Source organism: Musa acuminata, chromosome BXJ2-9, assembly GCF_036884655.1.
Source record: "Musa acuminata AAA Group cultivar baxijiao chromosome BXJ2-9, Cavendish_Baxijiao_AAA, whole genome shotgun sequence".
In the NCBI taxonomy this organism is placed as follows: Eukaryota; Viridiplantae; Streptophyta; class Magnoliopsida; order Zingiberales; family Musaceae; genus Musa; species Musa acuminata.
In genome coordinates this window covers 2,890,068-2,913,661 of record NC_088346.1, presented here as the reverse complement: position 1 = coordinate 2,913,661, position 23,594 = coordinate 2,890,068, and the positions used below count along the sequence as shown (strand labels likewise).

General features: G+C 42.0%; 4 protein-coding genes across 4 annotated transcripts; 2 read left to right on the top strand and 2 right to left on the bottom strand.

Annotated features, from left to right (window-relative positions):
• Nucleotides 1–533: 533 nt before the first annotated feature.
• Nucleotides 534–8,014, top strand: LOC135622491 (uncharacterized). The gene is made up of 8 exons (XM_065124391.1): nt 534–1,869; nt 1,985–2,310; nt 2,395–2,579; nt 2,654–2,824; nt 4,044–4,244; nt 4,843–5,094; nt 5,171–5,665; nt 7,618–8,014. The coding sequence occupies exons 1-7, from the start codon at nt 704–706 to the stop codon at nt 5,606–5,608; spliced, it is 2,739 nt and encodes a 912-aa protein (XP_064980463.1). The 5' UTR covers nt 534–703; the 3' UTR covers nt 5,609–5,665; nt 7,618–8,014.
• Nucleotides 8,015–8,217: 203 nt separating this feature from the next.
• Nucleotides 8,218–16,104, bottom strand: LOC135622492 (uncharacterized). Its single transcript, XM_065124392.1, has 6 exons — nt 14,973–16,104; nt 13,939–14,130; nt 13,587–13,826; nt 10,216–10,433; nt 9,057–9,311; nt 8,218–8,729 (listed from the first exon to the last, which is right to left on the bottom strand). Exons 1-6 carry the CDS (start codon nt 15,391–15,393, stop codon nt 8,472–8,474), a joined length of 1,584 nt encoding a protein of 527 aa, XP_064980464.1. The 5' UTR covers nt 15,394–16,104; the 3' UTR covers nt 8,218–8,471.
• Nucleotides 16,105–16,300: 196 nt separating this feature from the next.
• LOC135622493 (beta-1,4-xylosyltransferase IRX9-like) lies at nt 16,301–19,617 on the bottom strand. The gene is made up of 3 exons (XM_065124393.1): nt 18,649–19,617; nt 17,240–17,498; nt 16,301–16,732 (listed from the first exon to the last, which is right to left on the bottom strand). The coding sequence occupies exons 1-3, from the start codon at nt 19,341–19,343 to the stop codon at nt 16,580–16,582; spliced, it is 1,107 nt and encodes a 368-aa protein (XP_064980465.1). The 5' UTR covers nt 19,344–19,617; the 3' UTR covers nt 16,301–16,579.
• A 2,113-nt stretch (nt 19,618–21,730) lies between these two features.
• LOC135622846 (LOB domain-containing protein 1-like) lies at nt 21,731–22,536 on the top strand. Its single transcript, XM_065125088.1, has 2 exons — nt 21,731–21,960; nt 22,110–22,536. The coding sequence occupies exons 1-2, from the start codon at nt 21,778–21,780 to the stop codon at nt 22,461–22,463; spliced, it is 537 nt and encodes a 178-aa protein (XP_064981160.1). The 5' UTR covers nt 21,731–21,777; the 3' UTR covers nt 22,464–22,536.
• The last annotated feature ends 1,058 nt before the right edge of the window (nt 22,537–23,594 follow it).

Here is a 23,594-nt window from a genome sequence, read left to right as displayed (position 1 = left end):
TGTTATAATCAAACAAATACTCCAACGATGAGAAAGAAACAGGAATTAAGTGTAAATATAAAAAAATTATAATCCTATTATGAAACTTAAAATTATAATTTTTAATTGAATAATATCAAAATTTGACTTCCTAGTGTCAAAAAGTGATTCTAGTCAATATAAGCTCATATTGACTATAAAAATCTATAAAATTGATTTATCCTAAATATATAAATTTATCCTAAATATAAGCTCCTATATATTTAGTCTAAATCTATAAAATTTATTTATCCTAAAATAAAAATAAAAATATATAAAATTGAGAAGACTAAAATAACGAAGACTAAAAACACATCGTGGTTTTATCCTATCAAAGAAATTACTTGGGATCAAATCTCACCTTCATAAGGAGTTTATGCATTTAATTTAAATCAGGCTCACGTTGCTTCGGGATCAAACCAGGTTGACACGATGGCTCGGGCCACGACGTGCTACAAAAGGAAATAGGGCGGGTTCGGAACGCGCCTTGAGTCACGACACAGGTAACGGAAGGGAGATGCGCCAGAGATTACAGGGGAGGCGTTCCACGAGTTAGTATACAAACCTAACTCGCCGGATCGGGTTTTGAAGCCTCCGATTCATCGTGCAGCTTTGTCTTCCTCGACCCTCGTCTTCCTTTCAAAACCCTAACCAAAAAACTCCCGCTATCCTCCTCAGCTCTGGGATGGCGGTGACGCCGGCGACAGGGGCGGCGGAGATATCGCCGGACCTGTACCCGAGCGAGGAGGATTTACCCTACGAGGAGGAGATCCTCCGCAACCCCTTCAGCCTGAAGCTTTGGTGGCGCTACCTTATCGCCCGATCCTCCGCACCATTCCGGCGACGCGCCGTGATCTATGAGCGCGCCCTCAAGGCCCTGCCGGGCAGCTACAAGCTGTGGCACGCCTACCTCCGCGAGCGCATCGACGCCGTCCGTGGCCGTCCCGTCTCCGACCCGGCCTTCGACTCCCTCAACAACACCTTCGAGCGCGCCCTTGTCACCATGCACAAGATGCCCCGCATCTGGCTCATGTACCTCGCTTCCCTTTCCGAACAGCGTCTCCTAACCCGCGGCCGCCGCACCTTCGATCGCACCCTACGCGCTCTTCCTGTCACCCAGCACGACCGCATCTGGGAGCCCTACCTCGCCCTCGTCTCTCTCCCCGGCGTCCCCGTCGAGACCTCTCTCCGCGTCTTCCGCCGCTACCTCCTCTTCGACCCGTCCCACATCGAGGACTTCATCAACTTCCTCATTGCCTCCCGGCGCTGGCAGGAGGCCGCCGAGCGGCTTGCAGGTGTGCTCAACGATGACAGCTTCCACTCCATCAAGGGCAAGACCCGACATCAGCTGTGGCTCGAGCTCTGCGACATTCTCACCCGCCACGCCACTGAGGTATCGGGCCTCAAGGTCGACGCCATCATACGTGGTGGCATCCGGCGGTACACCGATGAGGTCGGGCGCCTGTGGACGTCCCTTGCGGATTACTATGTTCGCAGGGGTTTGTACGAGAAGGCGAGGGACATCTTTGAGGAGGGCATTCAGACTGTGACTACGGTTAGGGACTTCAGTGTCATATTTGAGAGTTATGCGCAGTTTGAGCAGAGCGCCCTTGCTGCAAAGATCGAGACAGCCGAGGAGGAACAGGAGGAGGATGGGGAAGGAGAGGAGGATGGCAGGAGAGATGGTTTGTCAAAGCTTACTAAGAAATTCCTGGATGGCTTCTGGTTGAATGATGACGACGACACCGATCTCAGGATGGCAAGGTTTGAGAACCTTCTCTCCCGAAGGCCAGAGCTCCTTAACAGTGTGCTCCTACGGCAGAATCCTCACAATGTGGAGCAGTGGCACAGGTGTGTCATAGCTACAACACAGTTCTCTTATAAACTTTCTTTCTGTACTAGGTATTGCGAATGCATATGTATATAACTCATCCTTTTTCACATTTCTGATCTCATGATGATGCAGGCGAGTGAAAATTTTTGAGAATGACCCCGCAAAGCAGGTTTTCACCTATATAGAGGCAGTGAGAACAGTCGATCCCATGAAAGCAGTGGGTAAGCCCCACACACTTTGGATTGCCTTTGCACGGCTGTATGAGAGCCACAATGATCTTCAGAATTCCAGAGATATTTTTGAGAAGGCTGTGAATGTGAACTACAAGACTGTTGACCATCTAGCAACTGTTTGGTGTGAATATGCTGAAATGGAGTTGAGGCACAAGAACTTTGGAAGGGCACTTGAGCTGATGAGAAAGGCCACTGCAGAACCCTCAGTTGAAGTCAAGCGTAGAGGTATGAATTCGTTTAGAATTTTTATCTTTTAATCTCAAAAGAGAGGAATTATCTTGCTTGATTTTAACATGTCATTTTGTGCAGTTGCTGCTGATGGTAACGAGCCTGTACAAATGAGGCTGCACAAATCTTTGAGGCTTTGGAGCTTTTATGTTGATCTTGAGGAGAGCCTGGGGTCACTGGAATCAACTCGAGCTGTTTATGAGAGAATTCTTGATTTGAGAATAGCAACTCCCCAAATTATTCTAAATTATGCTTTCCTTCTCGAGGTAGGAATCTCAAAACACGTTCCTTTCTACCTTTGGTGGATGTATCTTAAATATTTTCATTTTGACTTCTATAGGAGAACAAATACTTTGAAGATGCATTTAAGGTTTATGAGAGAGGTGTGAAAATATTTAAGTATCCGCATGTTAAAGATATATGGGTTACGTACCTATCCAAGTTTGTCAAAAGATATGGAAAGACCAAGTTGGAACGTGCAAGAGAGCTTTTTGAGCATGCAGTTGAGCAGGTATTTGATAGTTAATGCGGATGTTTTGTTTTTTTGCCAGAGTTTCTCTGGATGAATGTTTGGAATTATTTTCCCCTGCCTGAGTGTCAACTGAGTGTGGTTAATTAACTTGCATTGCTAATCTTGTGTTATTCATTGCTTAAAAAGGGAAAAAAAGGAAAGAACTTGCAATGATTATCAATTCTTCAAATTTTTTATTCCTTATGAATATGATGTTGGACTCTGTCTTTTGGATAATTTATTGAACTCACTGTTTGTTCATTTATGTAATGTTTGTTTTTTCTCATGGAAAACAAACTCAAAAGTTCATAGCAAAACTCTTAAAATGGTATCTCCAACCAGTGATGACTCTGTCTTTTAGATAATTTATTGAACTCACTGTTTGTTCATTTATGTAATGTTTGTTTTTTTCTCATGGAAAACAAACCCAAAAGTTCATAGCAGAACTCTTAAAATGGTATCTCCAACCAGTGACGGATTAGCTAGTTTAATGTTGGTTGCGCTGAATAGAAAGTTTATTTTTGGAATAAATTTAAGGTATTATGCTAGTCAGAACTTTTACTGTTATCATACCATCGTTATGTACTCCAGCTTATACCTTTAAACTGTATTTGCTGACATTTGCACTTAAATCATTATCTTGAACTACATTTTCAATCTTTGTTTATTACCATCCGTTATCTCTTTTGATTGTTACCATCTGGCCTCCATTTTTTTGTTGTTTTGTTCTCATGAAAAAGGAGGTACAGATTGAGGATCCAAATAATGTAGTTCTCTCTGGCTTCATCCTTGACAAATGACAGCAAACATAACCTTCTTCGGTTTCTATGTGTTGATTTGCTGAAGTGTGATACTGTAGTTCTCTCTGGCTTCATCCTTGACAAAAGACAGCAAACATAACCTTCTTCGGTTTCTATGTGTTGATTTGCTGAAGTACGATACTGTACTCCATCTAAGGGATCTCTTATACACATTTTCTTTCATTTTGTGGATGGGGATTATGTAATGGGAAGAATATGATAACATTACTAATTTCTTATTGATGATGTTTTATGAAATCAGTTCTACTTGAATGAGTGTAAGTCTGTATGCTATTCGTATGTTTGGCCAGGCTGAAACTCGTTACGATATAGTGGAAATTACATACTTATGCGTTGTATAGTATGGGTACCATCAAAACATAGGCTTACTCATGAGTTTCTCTTTCACTTGTCATCAGGCACCCGCAAATGAGGTGAAGCCAATATATCTGCAGTATGCTAAACTGGAGGAAGAATATGGTCTTGCGAAGCGTGCAATGAAGGTCTATGATCAAGCAGTGAAGGCTGTCCCTGACAATGAAAAATTGAGCATGTATGAGATTTACATAGCTCGAGCAGCTGCAATTTTTGGTGTTCCCAAAACTAGAGAGATATACGAGGTTAGTCTTCTTCCTTTCTGCAGAAGCTCATGCAATTCATGAACATTAAGTTAGATTTACCTAAATATTAGCTCAGATGTTTTTAGTTGATTTCTCTCTTGCCTTGTCTCTTCCAGGAGCATAAGTAATCCATGCATGCAACTTGAGTCAGCTACATGTAAGCTTTTAGAGGTTGATAAAATGTAATGATAATCAAGTTTTTCATTCAGACTATCTAACCAATGATGGTCCATGATAGCGCTAAATTGAGTTAGTTGAGATTTATATAGCTGTGTTAGCTGAAATTTTTGGTGTTAAAAAAATGTGTGTGTGCATGTGTGCGTGCACTTACACAACTGATGAATAACTTCTCTGATTAATTTAGATTTTACTTACGCATAATCTTTCAAATATTAATATCTGCTTATAATGTTTCATGATAACATGCTTCTTTGTGGGACATTACGGCTTCTTGTTGTTGTATGCTTCTTTGTAATTTCATCATGTTTTTAATATCTTGGTCAAAATGCACCATTTTCATTTGTGTTACGGACTTATCCTACAACTGTAACTAGTTGTCTTTATTTGTCTAACTTAAAAACTGTTGCTGCTTTTTCAGCAAGCAATTGAATCAGGTCTGCCTGATAATGATGCAAAGAAAATGTGCTTGAAATATGCCGAACTTGAAAGAAATCTAGGAGAAATAGATCGTGCTCGTGCGATCTATGTATTTGCATCACAATTTGCAGATCCACGGTCTGATCCTGATTTCTGGAAAGTATGGAAAGATTTTGAGATTCAACATGGTAATGAAGATACCTTCAGGGAAATGCTTCGCATTGGCCGCAGTGTTTCTGCCAGTTATAGTCAGGTAACTATTATTTACTCTCACTTTTTGGGACTGGAGTGTAGTATCCCATCTTACACTGATTTTTGCCGCCATGCAGACACATTTCATTCTTCCTGAATACTTAATGCAAAAGGATCAGAAGCTAAATTTGGAAGAAGCAGTGGATACTCTAAAGCGTGCAGGCGTCCCTGAAGATGAAATGGCCACTCTAGAAAGGCAATTGGCTCCTGCAGCTGCCAATTCTCCTGTTAAGAATGGTGGCAGAATGGTAAACTTTGTCAGTGCTGGATCTGAGTCACAATCTGATGGTGGTATACGACTGACTGCAAACAATGAGGATATCGAGTTGCCAGAAGAGAGTGATTCGGAGGATGATAAAATTGAAATTGCCCAAAAGAATGTCCCTGCTTCTGTATTTGGGGACCTCGCAGAAATAGTTGCTAAGGATGAGGACAAGGGAGCTGATGCTGCAGATAATGGTGGCAGTAGTCTTCTAGGAGCACTTGAGAGAATAAAGAGGCAAAGGCGGCAATGATGTTACATCAGTAGGATTTTGCGAATCATGGAATTGAACTCCTGGAATGCTTGACACGTAAGTCACTGTAATGATTGTCATTAGCTGAACTTTAAGTTGCTCTTACAAAACTTCTTGATGCACCTTGAACTCTCAAGATAAGTCTCTGTAGCATTTCTTGTTGCTGATGGAGATAATGGCCCCTTAAGTTCAACAATAGGGGGTCTTCAAACCGGTTCCAACTGAATCGTAAAGGGCCAAATTGAACTGAACTGGAAAATCAATTCAGTTCGGTTAAGGTAAGGTAGTCTGAACCGGAACCAGTTCGAACCTACCTAACCGGATTGTTTCAAAATCGATTAATCCAGTTCAGTTAATCAGTTTTTAATTTCAATCAATTTTAAAAATAGATACTTTTCAAATGAACCAGTTCGGTTTGATGAATCGGTTCAGTTCAATTGAACTGAATTAGAATCTTGGTCCAATCAAATATAGAATCATCATGTCGCATTAACAAGGATTATGGTGAGGAAAAGAGGACAACATAGACAAGAATGCACATTTATGCTATGCCTTCAGGGTCTTTGAGCTGGATTGAATCGATTAAGGGATTAATGCAATGAACTTGGTCGGACCGATTTTAGCTGTAGTCCGAACTGGTTAACCGAATTGAAGAAATGTACCCTCTCAAATCGGAACTATTGATGAACTGGTTTGGACCAAACCGGTTCAGTTCGAGTTTGATTCGGATTTGGTTTGGTTTGAACACCGCTATTCAACGACGTCTCCGATGGTTCTTTCTTGCATGAAATTAACTTGATTTCTGCATGAGAACTGAAGATAAATGGTCTCTTGTATGTTTCCTCTGTTCATTATCATACACTTTAGCCTGTTATGGCTCACTGTAAACTGTTTGGCTTCTCGTTTTTATGCATAATTAACTTTGTTAATGTGCATATGTAATACTTGATGTGTTACTTACTTGATTTGTCCCTCAGTTGAATATCAAACTGAATGATGATCAGAATAATCAAATCTGTTCCTGTAGAACCTATTCTGCCTGGTGCTCGACATATATGTCGAAGTGTGCTTTTGCAGCTGTTTCCCTGCACTATAAATCCAGAAATCTAGTGTATATTTGAGGTATGTTTATTCTCCTGGGTGACTCGGGATAATGTTGAGGTAATCAAATTTTGAAATATAGGATGCTGATTGTAAGATGTGCTTCAAAAATGTATTTATAATGCGGTTTGAAACATAATGGTCAGTCAGTTGATAGTGTTACCTTAGGTTGTCTAATAAGTAGGTGAGTTTGGATAAGTTACCAAATATGTTTTTTAGAATTTAGAGAGCTTAAAGAGGGGATGAGCTACTAGAAAGATGGTTTATGTTGGGTTAGCTTGTATTAAGCCTAGTCATACCACTTTCTGGCTTAAATTAAACCGTTTAAAGATAAATAAATAAAAATATATATATATATATATATATATTTCTGGATTTTCTTATGTATCATGTTTTATTCAAGGTATATATGTCGCTGGGGGACATCTTGATTGTAGCAAGATTTTGGTATCTATATGGTAAGATTTGGAATTCATTTGTAGAATTTCTGGTTGTTAGGTATTCTGAAATCTTCTCTAACTTTTTATTTTGGAACAATTTTGTCTTTGGCTGACCTCGACTCCGGACTCGAGGTCGATACCGATCCTTCAAAGCTTGGTACAAGTCACTTTGTAAACTTAATGTGTTCATGTTGCAGACCTAATTTCTGTTTTTTTTTTAATGCAATAATTTATTGTATGTTGGGAAACCATTAATTTAGGTTCTTCCATTGCACATTTAATCTTTGTTGGACCTTGAAATCCCTTAGTAAGAGGTGATATTTTCTGTTCGACCCACCTCTGTTATCATTTGCTCATTTAGACAGTTCTGGTTTCCGGCATTGTCTCGAAAGCTCTTGGTGAATTCTTGAAATGTTTCTTGCATATTTATTGCTGATGTGCTTTTGTTCTTCTGTCTGCTGGCTGCAGGTGCTCTAATGTAGTGTCGGGAGGCTTACATGCAATCGGCTATATCTGCGACCATTTCTTCATAAGAGGCCTCGTTGGGAACATCCATCCCCAAAGATCATATCGGAACATATTTACTACTACATTGGAAGGGCACATGCTGATAATGTAATCAGCAAGATAGCGATGTACTCTGAGTGTTCTGTTGTAGATTGTATCATTGGTGTTTTATCTCATCTTCCTGTTCCCGTGAGTCTCTTCAAATAAGACCCTGGAAAAGTGCTATTAGATCTCGAAAACAACCCCGGCTTGTGTTGCTTTTGTTGACGATTGATGTTTCTGCTGGTTGTACTCCAACGTTAGTGGTACATATATTTCTGCTGGCTTATCAGTAACAAGATATAACATTTCTATTCAAGCAGGTGGTGACAATCTTGTCGATGGATAATATTTACGATAGGGTGTATGAGATTTGAAGCTCACTTGTGGCATTGGGTAAAATAATAGGTTAGGGGGTAATCTTCTATCAATTATACAATGATTTCGGTGACTTTGGTTATAAGCGTGCCTTTCACTTCTTGAATTACAATCCTTCTAAAGTCTCCTTTTGTGATGTAAAAGTATACAACGCAGAAGACTTTATCATTTAAGAAGCATTTCGTGAGATTGCAAACTGCCAACACATTCTTAAATCCACCACCGGCGGAAACATAAATTCCTCCGACGGTGGTGTGGTGATAGGACTGATGGCCGTATATTCCTTGGAGTCGTAAGAAGACGCTATTCCTACCACCCACAACTATAATTCCCTTCCCCCAACTTTAAAAAAAAAAGGGAATCCAAGGGAAAAAAGGGAAACAAATGAGAAGGATGTTCTACTCCTGTTCGGTACAATCATGTGAAGCTATGTCTTCCATATGTTGTTCGCTTGGTGATCGATCAACCTCCAATTTGGTCGAGAGAGGGCCTCGCGGATTTCCGAAGAGGGTGGAGAATATTTGCCTGTGGCAATCATCGCAAAAGCAGAAATAGGAGAAGTGTCCTTCGCCAAGCAACCTGTGCACTGTTGCTCCCGGGATCATCCGTCGAATGAATTTGGTCATGGATGGTGGCACCACATGGTCGTCCATCCCCTGTTCGACACAGATATATAGCATGACCACCATTTTACGTATGTGAATCGAAGAATGAACACTAAAATTGATACCGATATATGACTGAATGCAAAGCGAGTAAATTGTCAAAGGAATGATTTATATTTCATCAAACAACTCAGCAATCTCCTAGCAATCAAAGCTTTAAAAATGGCAGCATACTGACAGCATGTTGAGCAAAGAGTAAAGTGTGCAGAATATAAGTAGAATAGTGAACTAACAAAATGTAACATTCACAAGCTAATGATCGGTGTCTGCGTCTAATTCGTAAATGTAAAAAAAAAAAGAAGCCGGGAATGCACAGACCTGCCATACATGTATGGGGCCAAGAAAGCCTGCCTGCTCGTGTTCAACTCGACCGTAAAGTGACTTGAGCCACGGGAGAAGGCCTTTACCCTGATGCTGATTCTGCACTTGAAGATCAGCCAAACAGAAACCCCAGTTTGAAACTTGCAGCAGAGCTTCCTCCACAAATGGTTTTGCATCTCCTTGACGGACAGATTCACCAGCATCCTTTTCCCAGAATTCCCTAAAAACTGGCTCTTCCAATAATGATTTGTCCTAGATGCATAATAGCACCATTAGAAATTTCATTACCTTCCAGGGAAAGAAGCCTACGAATCCAGAAAGAACTTTCAGAACTATTAAAAGCAAGCAGTGGCTGTGAACAGATGATGCCGTATCAAGTGATGAGCAATTTATGACTCGATATAACATATCTCTGGTATTCAATTCCAACACACCTGCATTACACCTTATAAGTATGAAAAATCATAAAAGAATGCTTGACACTACAACCAGTTGTCTGTTTCCTGAATTTTCAAGAAAAAATAAATCAGCATCTCGCTCCCTGCAGTCAGCCTTATTCTTCCTTTTTTACCATCATTCCTTGTGCAGCTTTTCAAACGCCTTGATACAGTAAAAATGCTCTCAGTGATTTTGGGTGTAGAATATCTTGGGTGTAGCTTCATTGGTATTTGAATCAGTGGTACATGTTAAATTGTCCAGACCAACTTGAATTAGTTGGGATTGTTTGTATATGTTAGGCTTCTGCACAGATATGCTATTAACTAATCCATATAATATAGACTTTGTGGAATTACTCATTTCCTGTGATGTGGTGATACACAAAACTTCATTTCACACTAACCATGACTTTTCACTTTCTACAAACATAGAATTAAAGTTTGGGGAACAAAATCATGACAAACAATTACTGGCCGAGGTTTCTAAGATTCAACCAGAAAAATCTGTGGAAGTGGTCATATTGTCATGGCATTTGACGTCATAAAATCAGACCTTTCAAGTTAAAGTTTAGCAAATAAATAAAAACCTCTTTATGTATGACACATGATAATATGTGATGCATCGGAACTTTAAGCTACATAAATTCTACTAAATCTCAGAAAGATGATTTACTGGTGGCAAAAACTTTAAGCAAGGGTATAAAGAAAACTAGGCATACCTTCTTCCCCAAGGACAATGACAACCACTTCTCAGGCTGACCACATTCTCCGGACAGAAAGCTTCTACGGTAAAAGTATGGAAGAAGAGAGGGAAACCTCCGAGCCAAAACATACATCAATCTCCTTTTCATAGTCCACTCATCCCAGGTTTTATGAATCTCTTCTTTGTTCAGGCTGGAGTCATACGGATTGGACATTGGAGCAAACATGGCTGCACCTGAAAGCCCAATTGGGGGACAGATAAGGCGTAAAATAGAACCATCGAGATGAAGTAGATATTATATTATTTTTGGATAAGGAGGTTACCTCTCTCTTTGATATTTTCTATCAAACCAAAGGAAAATCTTACATTTATAAACCAAAGAAAATGTCCGCTGTAGCTTATAACAAAAAGTTAGTTCTCTAATAACAAAATTACAGATATTTCCAACACATCCAAATTCAATGATTAAACATGAGATTCTGGATTGATGTGACGATACATTAATAAAGCTTCTGGATACAATTACCATGACCATGCGGACCCTTATAACTTGTCTTAGATTTCTTGAACCAAATTCTTGTTTGGTTCTTCTACTAACGACGGAATCGCTCTTAAGAATTATGCCTTGCGTTTTGCAGTGTTTAATTAACTAATCTGTCTACTAAATCTAGACAAGAAATATACTAACACAATCCCATATTTCTTCAATGCCACCAAAAACTTCCAGAACATGAAATAAGCTAATGACTGGGGCTAACCACCAAAAGATGTGTTAAGAAAACAGTTCATCTAGGTGCTTTCTGCCGGTTCATATTCTGATAGACATAGTATTGTGAAAGGAAAAGGACAGACATTTATTCATTCAACAGAAATCCCATAATTAACCATCAGAGAAGGATTTCTAATCCAAGAAATCCATACTTTATTTTACACATTGTGACAGATAATTGTGCTTTGCACAAGTAAATGTACAATGTATATATTAATAACATTGTTTGTGGATCACTAAAACAAGTAAATTTTTTAGTTATTTCATATGAAATGAATCCTGGTACAAACACATAAGTCAAAAAGAGAAAAACTCAATAACACTCTTTCTGGGAGTCAATCATAACTCATCATGTCTAATCTTACCTCTCCTTGTTTCACAAAAGCATACATAGATGTATTTTGATTTGTTCTGTTCTCTGTCTTGCTTCTCCTGGGCTTCATTTAGCACACATCATATCCTAATATCATGCACCCAAAAGTCATATTTGATTAATGTTCTCAAATTCTGTATATCTGCCTACACTATTAGTTGATCTTTTAGATCCCATTACATAGTTTCCTGTTAAGTTCAGTGGTCTCAATAAGACAGTTCATTTCGTCTTCAATCATTCAGACATGCAACAAAGACTGAGCGGCCTTGTTATTACTGCTATTGTCCCAATCCAAGAATCACAATTATTTCAAGATTTTCTTATACCAAATGTTGGGAAAGAAATGGTCCTACCATTGTAATCGGACATGTTCTCACAATTTGCGGAAAAGATAAACAGAAGCTAAGAACCATGCTTCTTCCAACACTTGCTGCTATTAAAAGTCCCACCATTATAACTAGATCTCACCTAAGATGTTTTTCTGAGGCAAAAATCTTACAAAAGATTTTACGAAAAGTGGATATATGACAGAACAATTGTTCCTAATCGAATAAGTTCTGTGAAATTCCCAAATATTCCCAAGATCTTGAGCTTTACACATGTTAGGAAAAGAGTCGACACTAAGAGGGAGGGGTGAATTAGTGCAGCGGAAAACTTTCGTCGGTTCAAAAAACCTTCGTACGATAAAAACTGATTTCGACGAAAACCATTTCGGAGAGAGGTTAACTTAAAAGCGTTTTAGTAAAGATAGTTTGAAAGCGTACGGAAGATGCGTAGTGGATGTAAAGCAAGTTAAGAGGTTTGCAGTAAAGTAAATTGTTCAAATATAGAAATGCAAACCAGAGAAGAACACGCCGATTTTATAGTGGTTCGGTCGTCGTGACCTACATCCACTCCACCGATTCCTCTTCCGTCGAGGCCACCGACATCCACTATCGATCTTCCTTTATAGGCAAAGATCAACCTCCTTCTTACAGCTCTTTCTCCTTTTACCGGGTTTAGGAGATAACCCTTACACCCCCACTCACTCCTCTCTCAAACTATTCTAACACTTAGAACTTTGAGAGGAGTTTCACACAAGATTACAGCAGAGTTTCTTTCCTTTTTACTCTCAATACTTGTGTATATTAACCATGGATGAGAGGGGTATTTATAGGCCTCAAGTTGATTCAAACTTGGAGCCTAAAAACATCTCATCTCAGGTTTCCTGGGTTCGGGCCGTACCACCGCCAGTGTCAGTCTGACACTGACACTGCGCTGGCGGTACCACCGCTTGGGAGGCTGTGCTGGGCGATACCACCGCCTGACACAGTCTCAGAGACTGTGCCATGACGGTGCCACCTCTTGGGTCACTGTTTGGGCCTTTTATTGGGCCCAATACAGTCCTTACATGGGCCCAACTGGCCCCTAATTGGGTTGGCCCAAATCCATTTCCAATTACGTGCTAACTACGAAATCTAAGGCATACTTAAACTAAACAAGTCCCTAGGTCTTGGTTTCTTCCGGCAAACTTCCGACGATCTCCCGACAATGTTCCAACGGACTTCCGACAAGCTCCTAGACTTCACGACGATCTTCTTGGCGAGTTCCGACGAGCTTCTTCCGGTAAGCACCTGGACTTCTCGGCTGGTTCCTGCAGAACTTCTGACGAACGTTTGGACTTCCGACGAACTCTCGAACTCCCAACGAAATCGTGTCCTTAACTCCGGGACTTCATTTTGCTTCATGACCCAAGATTAAGAACTCTCCATGGGCACACCTGGCAATCTACTAGGCATCCACCTAAGTTGGTGCTAAGTCGATACTAGGTAAGAAAGTAACTTACCTAAAACAGGGTTGTTGGTTGCTGGAATTCAGAGAGAAATCATCTAAAATTCTTATAGAATATAGACTGAGGAGTCTTGAAGAAGAGGGAACAACAAGCTGTAGTTTAGGGATAAGGATCGTTGTTCATTTCAGACACAAAAGGAACCGATAGCTTAACTAAAAGCCTGTATTATTTGCTCTAGTTGCAGAAAACTAGTGCTCTGCACTAAAAGGATAAACCATGGTAAACCACATGGAGGCTTGTACATCTTATGTTAGCATATCATAAACAAGGTCAGAAACTTCAGATATTCCTTTGAAAAATAATCACAAAAGTCACATTTTATGAAAGTAACTGACTGCTCCTACGAACTTCCGTGTCTACAGATGTGATAGGGTAATGTAATAACTGTGCAACTACTATACAAACAAAACACACCTGCTAGTCTGTCAGGAATATAATGAACAGCTGCCCATGCATGCATGGCACCACCTGAATAACCCACTACCCAAAACTTGTCAGTAACACCAAGAGCATTCGCTAAATGGAGCATATCCATAGCTGATGAGTTGAGATTCCGAACGGGATGAGGATCACTTTCACCAAAACCTGGAAGATCATAAGTGATCAACCGAACACCAAATTCCTCTAAAAGAGATTCTTTAATGCCAGGTATTCCTATATAAGAAAGTATAGAATGACAAGTCAGTCTAGAAAATTGAAAAGCAAGGCATGCATAAGAGCTAATTACATTATATGAATAACATGATAAAGGAGGAAGAAATTGTACCTGCCAAACGAGAAGAAAGAAACGCATGTGGAGCAATCATGAAAAATCTAGCTCTTTCAGCCAAAACTCCTTTCTCTTGATATGCCATATATCGACCATCTAGAAGTTGGATACGACTAGCACTTGGGGGACTTACATACAGTTTCTTTGGCGCTTCAACAGAAGTCTCGTTTCCATTGTTTACCCTTAGTACTGCAAAGGATTTCTAACCACAGTCGGAAGAAAAAACAAAAAGCAAGATAACATGATGTCTAAAGCCAAAAAGCTATAAAACTACAGGATATTAAATGGATTGAATGGAATCCACATGCATATCCTTTTTTCTCTCATGATGCAAAACTAGACAGATAAAATGCATCATTAAAGATGTTATCAGCAGCAGCAATGGAGTGAGAGTTATACTAATTAGCATTAGTCTAAGAAATGAAGGCAATTGCAAAGTTTTTCTTGCATTTGAAACAGAAAAGAACCAGATTATACTTGAAAAAAGGAATTAAAATACATTTGGACGAGCATGAGATCCCTAGAGTTTGTACCCACATTCTTTTCCACATATGATTGCCACATTGCGATCTTCATCAAAGGGAAAAAAAGAGGTACAGCTAAACACAAAAAGGTCGTCCAATGTCAAATACCACAGGAAAAGGGGTGGAATCATCCTCGTGGAATCATCCAATGTTTATGATCAAATACACTTCTAAACTACCACTATCTACAATTATCTTTGCGCAGAAGTGGAATCACCCAATGTTTATGATCAAATACACTTCTAAACTACCACTATCTACAATTATCTTTGTGCAGAAGTGGAATCACCCAATGTTTATGATCATTTACACTTGTAAACTACCACTATCTACAATGATTTTTGCGCAGAGGTTGTTATTGGACGAAGAATTTTTTCTTCTAACACAAGTAATTGTTAGTAGAATGCATGAAGTTTCCTGATCTGAATCTCGAAACCTTTTAGATCCTTGTAAAAGCTAAACCAAGTCTCATCAGAAAGCAAACAAGATGATGTGCTAAGTGTTTACCAAGAAGCGCGAGGAGAAAGACAGTGATGACGATGGGCCAAGCGTGCACCGGATCCCGATCCTCGGGCAGGTACTCGTTCATGAACTCGAGTCGCCGCAACACCGCATCCCAATGCCCCCTGACCTTCTTGCCGACGTAGGTCTCCCCCACTCTCTCCAGACTCTGCTGCGCTACATCCCAAAACCCGCGGCCGAGGTCCCGTAGCATCTCCCCCGTGGCCACCACGAACCCCGTCACCTGCTCCTTCAAGCTCTCCTCCGGTCCCGCCCCGTCCTCGTACACGCGGAAATACCCCTTGCCGAGAACCCTCCCGCCCGTGTCCCCCGCGTCCCGCTCCTCCTCCTCGGCCACCGCGGCGTCGGCGGAGTACGTGATCCCGGTGTCCCCGACCAGGCTGGCCAGCTCCTCCTGCCACGTCATCCCCTCCGCCACCACCCCAAACGTTCCTTACTCGTGGGGATTAGACAGAGAGTGGAAGTTTAGCGTGTTCAAGAAGCTCGATCGCGGTGCAGCGGATGGACGGATGAGATTTCACGGGGAGCATCACAGCGCCACGGGTTGTTGCGGCGACGGAGGACGACGACCGGCATTAATATGGGGACGGAACCCTTTTCCTTGCGATCTCCCGTCGTTGTCCTTTCGTTTGATGCCACCGCTTCGGCTTCGGCGTGGAAAGAAGGCGAAGGGAGAGGAGGGGGCGAAGATGCGAGAGACGCCACTTGTGGGAAGCGATCGGACGGTGGCGACGCGTGCTACGGTCAGATATCGACGGTAGATATCGGTCCACGTCGGATTGCGTTCGAGTGCCACCCATTACGCTTTAGTCACGTGCCTGAGACGCCGGGGCCCACCGAGGCAGCAGCAGGTGGGACCCCTCGAGGATCCGGTGCGTCGCGGAGACGGTCGAGCGTTGTCACCGGGGTATGTGTCCCGTCACGAGACGTCTCTCGACTGAAGGCCGGTGTTGGCGGTGGGGGCGAGGGGCGGTCAGGGGGAAGGCTGCGGGGAACAAGAGATGGGATTTTGGGCGGTGGAGGCGCGTCGAGAACAGAGCCGCCAATGTCCTTTCGACAGAACACCACACAGCGTTTTTCCACCGATCACGATGGTGCCAGCTGCCCTTCACGTCTTTTTTGTCCAAAGGTCGGGTGAACAAGAGAACCAAGACCAGGTGTGGACACCACCATGGCATCTCTGACAAGGTTACGTACCTGCATGAGAGAGATATCCTGTAAAGAATGTCCCTTTCAATCACATATATATATCTATGTAATGTCCCACAGAATAAATGCTTATACTGTTAATTCCATCTCAGACCATTAAAGTATGACATCAATGCAGAACAATCCTTTGTATCGTTGAAGTCCCACCTCTTAATTATTGTGTCGCTACATGACAGAAATATGGTAGCCAATCTCTCTCAACTTAAGCCACCAACCACGTGAAAGAATACCAACAAGTAATGATGATTACTATTGCTTGGGATGTGCCCAATTGGGTCTTCCCCAAACGAAAGGAAATAAAAATCATAACTAACAAGACCATCTTCTTCTTCTTCTTCTTCTTCTCTCATTTACACAACCTTTTTTTTGGTTGATTTCCTGAGTTAACTTTTAGCTTGGCTTCGATCGTGGAAGGGCAGAGGAATTGCTCTTGGAGTGTAGAGGTGCCACACCATGATCCTAGAGCAGTCGGCAGGAAGACACTTCAACTTGGTCTCATCTTCCAGGATGACTTCATGCACAAACTTGATTGAATCCTGAAATTACACATCACAATGTTTTAGAGATAAAAAGTCAGTAGTAGGTGAGAGCAACTTTCTTGAGTTGACTGGTCACCATCCGCTGGGACAAAATCATGTTACTAGTCCTGATAGAAGGTCCCCTGTGCTACACTTTGTCCTTCATCAGTGAAGGGAGAACGAGTTGGTAAACATCTTCCAAGGCTAATAATTGAGAAGGTTGCTATCGATTAGGTGATTGATAGAGGTTGGGAGTTCTATTGAAGTCCTTGTAGTTACAAAGATATTGCTTCCAGAGACAGCTGGAAAGAACCTTATGTGAAAGAGATGGAACTGATGCATGCAAGAATAAACATGGTCTTACTAGTCAACGACAAAGTTCCTGAGAGACTAAAGCAGGAAAGAGATTGTCTAGTAATGATGTTATGCATTTGCTTGAACTGCAGACCAAGGCAGAATTTGCGGTTTCATCTTATAAATAATGAAGCAGAAAATTTACTTGAAGCTCTTGAATTAAATGCTAACCTGCGAGGTATCAGGCAATGAAGTAGGGCGACCCCAGCGCTCAGGATCCCAGAGTATGGAGCTATTGAATGCAAACCCAGAGATATTAATCTTTGGAGGTTTAGGGTTCATGTCTGTGCCAGTCGGCAACAGCCTTTTGTCATTGCTCGAGTCCTTCAAGATCCACCCTTCAACCCTTGATGCACGACAAACTGGGCCGTCCACAACCACTCTTTTCCTGTTTGTCGACACCATTGCCACCGGCCATGTCCCGAAAGCCCTGGAATTTTGATTTGAGAGGTATTAGTGCTTCAGAAGGCAACAGCTCTAAATTCTCTCATTGTTTGGCATTTTTGGGACCAATTCAGTGAGTTTCTCTGAGATGAATCGGTAGAGTTGGATTTCTGAGTCCGATTGCATGGTTTGAAGGACAAATCAGACAAGAAATGAATTCAGAGATGAAAAAGAAGAGGGAAGACATTCAGACCTTTTTTTATCACTCCAATGCCCTCCCTTGAAATTAAAAGCATAATTTTCTTGGAATTGGAATTCATGGAAGTTTGTCACCATGCATTTGCATGAAATGAGTTCCTAAAAGGACAGATTCCCATGAGACCCAGCTTGCATCCATTTAGTCAAAGGAGTTGAACGACGGCCGCCATCGATGTTGCCGACACGAGAAGAATGTGCAATGAGGCAGCATGTGCAAGACACGGATTAGGGAAGAAAAACTAGTGAGATTGGCTGGAAAATACCTTAGAAGGTTTTGGTTTCATACGAAGGAAGGCAACTTCTGCAATGCAAGTTCTGTTCTTTTGCTGTCAATTGATTACAGAATGGTATTCTAAGATCAGAGTTGAATGTAATCAACATTTCTTTATTATTCTTCAATGCTTATCCTTTACATAGCTATTTCTTGAACTCTAATTATGCTCGGAATTATGCTCGACGTTAATTCAGGAAAAAACATGGAGTGAAGATATGGAAAGAAGTGTGAGAGAACATCAGAATTGATGAACTAAACATCTTTAGGCTATGAGATGGATTACTGGAAACTAATGGATCGAATCCTCCTTAAAGACGAAACAAGGGAAGAAAATTGAGAGAAGAACATCAAACATGCGGTCAATTCTCCTCGTTCCTCTCCCCAAGAAGAAGTATTTAACCCAAATGATGCAAGAGAAGGGTGAGATTTGGGCTCAAGTGTCAAGAACGAAGCATGCCCATTCTTCTGCTTCTTAGGAGAAATTAGAAGATCGGAGCTTTTCATTGAATGAATGATTCAAGTTGCGGAGGAATTGATACTGATTCCATCTTTTAGTTCCTATTCCTATTGAGTTATGAGCGATTTCTGGTGCCGCTAATTAGTTCATACTGGGCAAATAAATGAGGAGAGGAAACAGAGCAGAAAAAGGGAAGAATGGTCATACTCGATCTCTCTAATCTCCTCGAAGAATCGGAGATCGTAGGCATTGGATGCGCCGGCGAAATGGACGATCCCGGTGAGGCGGTGGTACTCGACGTGGCTGAGGGCGACGTTCCGCTGGTGGTCGGCCTCCGCCGCCGGGTCGGTAAAGTTCTCCTTGAAGGTGAGGTGCCTGTAGATGACGCCGGTGGTCCGCAGCATCGCGGCGGTGGCGGGGGCTTCGGCATAGGCTTGGACGACGATCCACAGCAGCGGCGGCGGGACCAGGCGCAGCGTGTGCGCCAGCCGCAGCAACAACGCGCCCTGGAACCGGTCGTCGGCCCGGGTCGTCGTCACGATGATCAGCAGACGCCGAGACGGCGGCTGCGCCTCCACGGACCCCTCCGCAGACGGCGGCGGGTCGTCGCTGTCATCGCCGGGCGCGGGCGCCACAGCGGCAACCGCGGCAGATCTGGGGATCTCGATCAGGCTCCTGTTGACGGCCTCACCGTCAGGCTCGACGACCTGTTCCACGGGAGCGGCTGGGTGGAAGCTGATACCGGTGACGGGCTGGCGATCGGCGCGGCGGTGGGAGAAGAGGGTAGCGGTGCTGTGCGGCGCAAAGCCGGTGAAGAATCCCATCACGAAGCATAGCGCGAAGTGCACCAGCGCCTTCTTCCGTAGCTGAATCCTCTTCTTTGATCGATCCATCGATCCCATTTCGCTCGTCAATGCCGCCAAGGCGTATCCGAGAGATAGAGAGAGACAGAGACAGAGGGGGTGGGGGGGGCGGTTTGGTGGTTAAGTGGGAGGGGTGGAAAGCGGGTTAAAAAGGGCGGGAGGGGAAACGGCAGTAAAGTGAAAGGGAAGTGTGAGAATAATTGAAGGCGTGTGCGTGTCGATGCGATCGTCTCCGTTGCCGATCAACTCATCTCTTGGAGGCAAGGCAGGAGAAGGAAGACGAAGGAGGAAGGACCGATTTGATGATGGTTACTGTGTGCTAATAATGATGAGTCAATGCGTGCTCGCAGGAGAGGAAGGGGAGGGATGGTGATGCTTCAAAAGTCGTGCACACGAGAAGTGATATGGTCGCCGACTCCGTGTTTCTTAGTGGCAAATGTGCACACAGAGACGCCAGACAAGTTGGGGATGGGGATGCGTTGACCACAATTTGGAGATTTATTAGGGCCGGCGTTGGCTGATCATTTGCACGTTAGTCTCTTAAGCTATGACTTAAACGCATTGAGGCCCAGTCATTTTCACTGCGGTCTATGGGTCTTCGTCGCTGGATTACGTCCAATTCCAGCAAATTTTTAGGTGATGGTGAATCGAGGTAAACTCAATCGGATGGCGTTGACTTACTGTGAGTCTATGGAATTCACCTCTTCGAAGCTGACACCACTGACTTTGACTCTCTTTGACCGTTTGATTCCACCCCACATTTGTAGATCGACGTGATCATATGCGGTACTTGCATCGATCGATCGACCGTCGTCTCTGACTCCAAAGTTGTTTCTACCACCCGTTCGCCGGACACCACACGGTCGCCTGACACCTTCTACGTTTGCATCCTTCGATCATACACCATGCTATCCTTCCAATGTGACATCCAACAGTTTTGTTGACTCTAAAGATGTGATCAATAATCAAATACTAGTGTCAAAAAATCAATGCAAAAGTCACGGTTGGATGGCTTCACATTAAAAAGCAAATCCGGAATTGAATCAATTTCTTAGTTGAAATATCTTTTTCTCTTATTCTTTTGACTTTTCTAATCCTTCTAGATTTATTAGAGAAAAATCTAAAAATACATAATATTTTTTATGCTTATTTATCATCAAAATATAGAGATGTATTAGATATCTATCGAATAATAAAATATTTCTCACTAATGATTTCTAAGACTAACTTGACTCTTTCATTCAAAAAAGTTTTCGATATTTAAATTGTTTGTTCTTCGTTAATATACTCGCTATCTTAACACATCTATTGAATTCAAAAAAAAATATATTAGATCAGATCTAGTGGTCCATCGTTCGATCTACGATGAATATTTTTTTCCTCCTTAATTTGCTTAAAAAATAATAATTTTTCTTTAAAAAAGTAAATGACAAAAAAATAAGATTCGAATCAAGATCTTATAATAATTTTTTAATAAATGAATCTAATATACTACCACCGTATCGATCTTTTAAGTAGAATAAATTGAACTTGAGAATGGCAATCCACGTGAAACATGTTTAAAATGTCGTCTTATGATCACCAATCTCATGACATTGCACGTCTTTCTTGCTCATTGCTTGTCCGATAGCGTCCCTCTAAACCTCTCTTGATGTGCCCGTGAGACATGGACAACCCAGGAATCAAAACTCATGTGCTCATCATATTGATATTGATGATCATATATGTATATATTTATTTGTAACTATAATTAAATGTTTCTTGCAACACATGTTTGCCGATAATGATTGCCATACTGTCACACACTACATTAAAAATCGATGTCGAGAAGGATTGTCGACGTGATCTTTTTGACGCTCTAAATTAGTAATAAAAGAAAAATAAATAATTTTAATAATAATAATAATAATTGAGTTCGATTACCGTGACCTAAAGGGTTTTTATAATCGATTAAATTAAAAATATTTTATAATATTTTATATTAGGCAAGTGTGCATGTGGTTCAATCGTTGATCCAACTATGTTTCCACATATGGAGACGAGACATGATTGAGATGAATATTTTTTTTAATCTTTGGTTCTCGTATGTTTATAATTTTATATTATTAGATATTTTAAGACTATAGTCATTTATATGCCTAAAAATTTTTAATATTTATTTTGTCAAAGTTGAAAGTACTATACTGACATTTCTAAAATTTGAGAATATATATATATATATATATATATATATATATATATATATATATATATATATATATATATATATATAATCTCAAATTACGGCATACGCACATATCAAAACGTTGCTGGCCGACGTATACATATATAGCTCGAAGCGTTCTGTTCCGGGCGACATAACTTACAGCCGACCTCTATATATATCGATCCGCGTTCACAGTAGCTCCCATCTCGTGCTCAGGTAATCCATATCATACTCTCCTTCCCCGAGTCCCCGCTGTGTCTCGTTCCTATGGGCTCAGCTATTCCTCCTCCTGCCGCAGGCGTCGTCGGCCCTTGCGCCGCCTGCAAGGTCCTCCGCCGTCGATGCACCGACAAATGCATGCTGGCGCCCTACTTCCCTCCCACCGATCTGCGAACCTTCACGAACGCGCATCGAGTTTTCGGCGCCGGTAACATTACCAAGCTCTTGCAGGTTAACACATCAACCTCGAGGTTTACGGTGCACCGGTTGCATCTCTGTCGTGAATATATCGTCGATAACCATGACGCTATGGTGTTCGAATTAATGCCCCCCAACTGTACACGCTCCTCTGACTTAGACACGGATCGTCGCATCGACAGGAAATCCCGCAGTGGCAGAGGCAGGACGCGGCGAGCAGCATGGCTTACGAGGCGAATGCCCGGATGAGGGACCCGGTGTACGGGTGCACCGGCGTCGTATTCCAGCTCCAGAATCAGGTGAGCGAACTCCAAGCTCAGCTGGCCCGGGCGCAGGCGGCGGTCGCCAACCTGCACGCCGAGAACGCGAACCTCACGGCGCTGATCTGCGAGCGAATGTCCCAAGCCCTGCAAGAGACCACCGCGGTGACCGTCGACGGCATCGCGCCCGCTCCTTACGTCTTCCAGAACGATTCCTTCTTCCTCGACGGGAGCAGCGTTCCGGGCTACACTCGGGAGCCACCTCTTCGGACATGAGCTGCCATGGCACATCTCAGCCGCAAACAAACGATGAACGACACGCTGTATCGAGAAACTCATATCGACTTGATTCCTGTACTTCATTCGGAAGCATAATTTGGGCTAATATTTGTTAGAATCGAACATCAACTTATAATTTAAATTTGATTAAACATTGAGTTTTAGCTTTAGAAATGAAAGATAGAACAAGTGGTTGTGTCTGCACTGTTCATCAAGCAATCCGATGAGCTGTAGCGTGAAGTAGAACACCATGGCTTGTACGACCGTTCTTCATCCGCTGTTTCTGTTGGGTTACGACTACAAGCCGGTAACGTGGAAATTGCCTGTGCTTGAATCAATCATGCATGGCCGCTGGCCAAGTGGAAACACGGTTTCACGGATGCAATGCATGGCGGACGTCCTCGTGGGATAAGGACGAGAAGGTCTTTGCAGAGGAATCTTTTGCATAATATTTATCTTTTTATTGCGTCATATTCTAGTTTTTCTATAATCATATGACACAAATAATATTTATTTTTATCATAACTTAATACATATCTTTTGATTAAAAAATAAAAATTCTCAATCATCGACCGTCAAGTTAGCAATCATTGATTCTCCGTTGAGCTCTAATGAGTCCGATCGATCAACGTTTTATATCTGACTATCAATATTTTCTCTATCATTTATATACATAAAAAATATCAACCTTACAACAAATCGAGTAATTTATAGAGAAGGAAGTTGTCAAGATTTTGACAAATGCGCAATTGATTCCACATGTCCAATTTGGCGAGAACATCAACTTAGAGCATTGTTTGATCTCGATAACTTTAATATTGCAACAATTGATTTCATGATTAATTTGTGACGTTAAGTAATTAATTGATTAAGAATCCAAGTCATTCTTTGGTTTTTTTATTATCGATTGATTAATCATCTTAAATCGTGTCCGTCCAATCTCATGGATTTGCGATCATTGGGTCCGCCAATGTGATCGGATTCCACGGCCGTATCCGAACTTGCACGTGCAATCGAACCAAACCACTTCCGCCCACCGATTCGGTTCGGTTTGGCGGCGGGGGCGGCGGCCGCTGAGGATCGTACTCGAACTCAGGTGACGTCCACTGCGAGTGACGACACCGACTG

Coding starts and splice junctions, on each gene's coding strand:
- LOC135622491 (XM_065124391.1), top strand. CDS start 704: ATGGCGGTGACGCCGGCGACAGGGGCGGCGGAGATATCGCCGGACCTG. Junction 2,311..2,394: donor AGTTGAAGTCAAGCGTAGAG/GTATGAATTCGT, acceptor CATTTTGTGCAG/TTGCTGCTGATGGTAACGAG. Junction 2,825..4,043: donor TTGAGCATGCAGTTGAGCAG/GTATTTGATAGT, acceptor ACTTGTCATCAG/GCACCCGCAAATGAGGTGAA.
- LOC135622492 (XM_065124392.1), bottom strand. CDS start 15,393: ATGACGTGGCAGGAGGAGCTGGCCAGCCTGGTCGGGGACACCGGGATC. Junction 13,827..13,938: donor TCTTTCTTCTCGTTTGGCAG/GTACAATTTCTT, acceptor TTTCTTATATAG/GAATACCTGGCATTAAAGAA. Junction 10,434..13,586: donor TATTCCTGACAGACTAGCAG/GTGTGTTTTGTT, acceptor TTGGGCTTTCAG/GTGCAGCCATGTTTGCTCCA.
- LOC135622493 (XM_065124393.1), bottom strand. CDS start 19,343: ATGGGATCGATGGATCGATCAAAGAAGAGGATTCAGCTACGGAAGAAG. Junction 17,499..18,648: donor GAGGAGATTAGAGAGATCGA/GTATGACCATTC, acceptor TCAAAATTCCAG/GGCTTTCGGGACATGGCCGG. Junction 16,733..17,239: donor CATTGCCTGATACCTCGCAG/GTTAGCATTTAA, acceptor GTGTAATTTCAG/GATTCAATCAAGTTTGTGCA.
- LOC135622846 (XM_065125088.1), top strand. CDS start 21,778: ATGGGCTCAGCTATTCCTCCTCCTGCCGCAGGCGTCGTCGGCCCTTGC. Junction 21,961..22,109: donor ACATTACCAAGCTCTTGCAG/GTTAACACATCA, acceptor TCGCATCGACAG/GAAATCCCGCAGTGGCAGAG.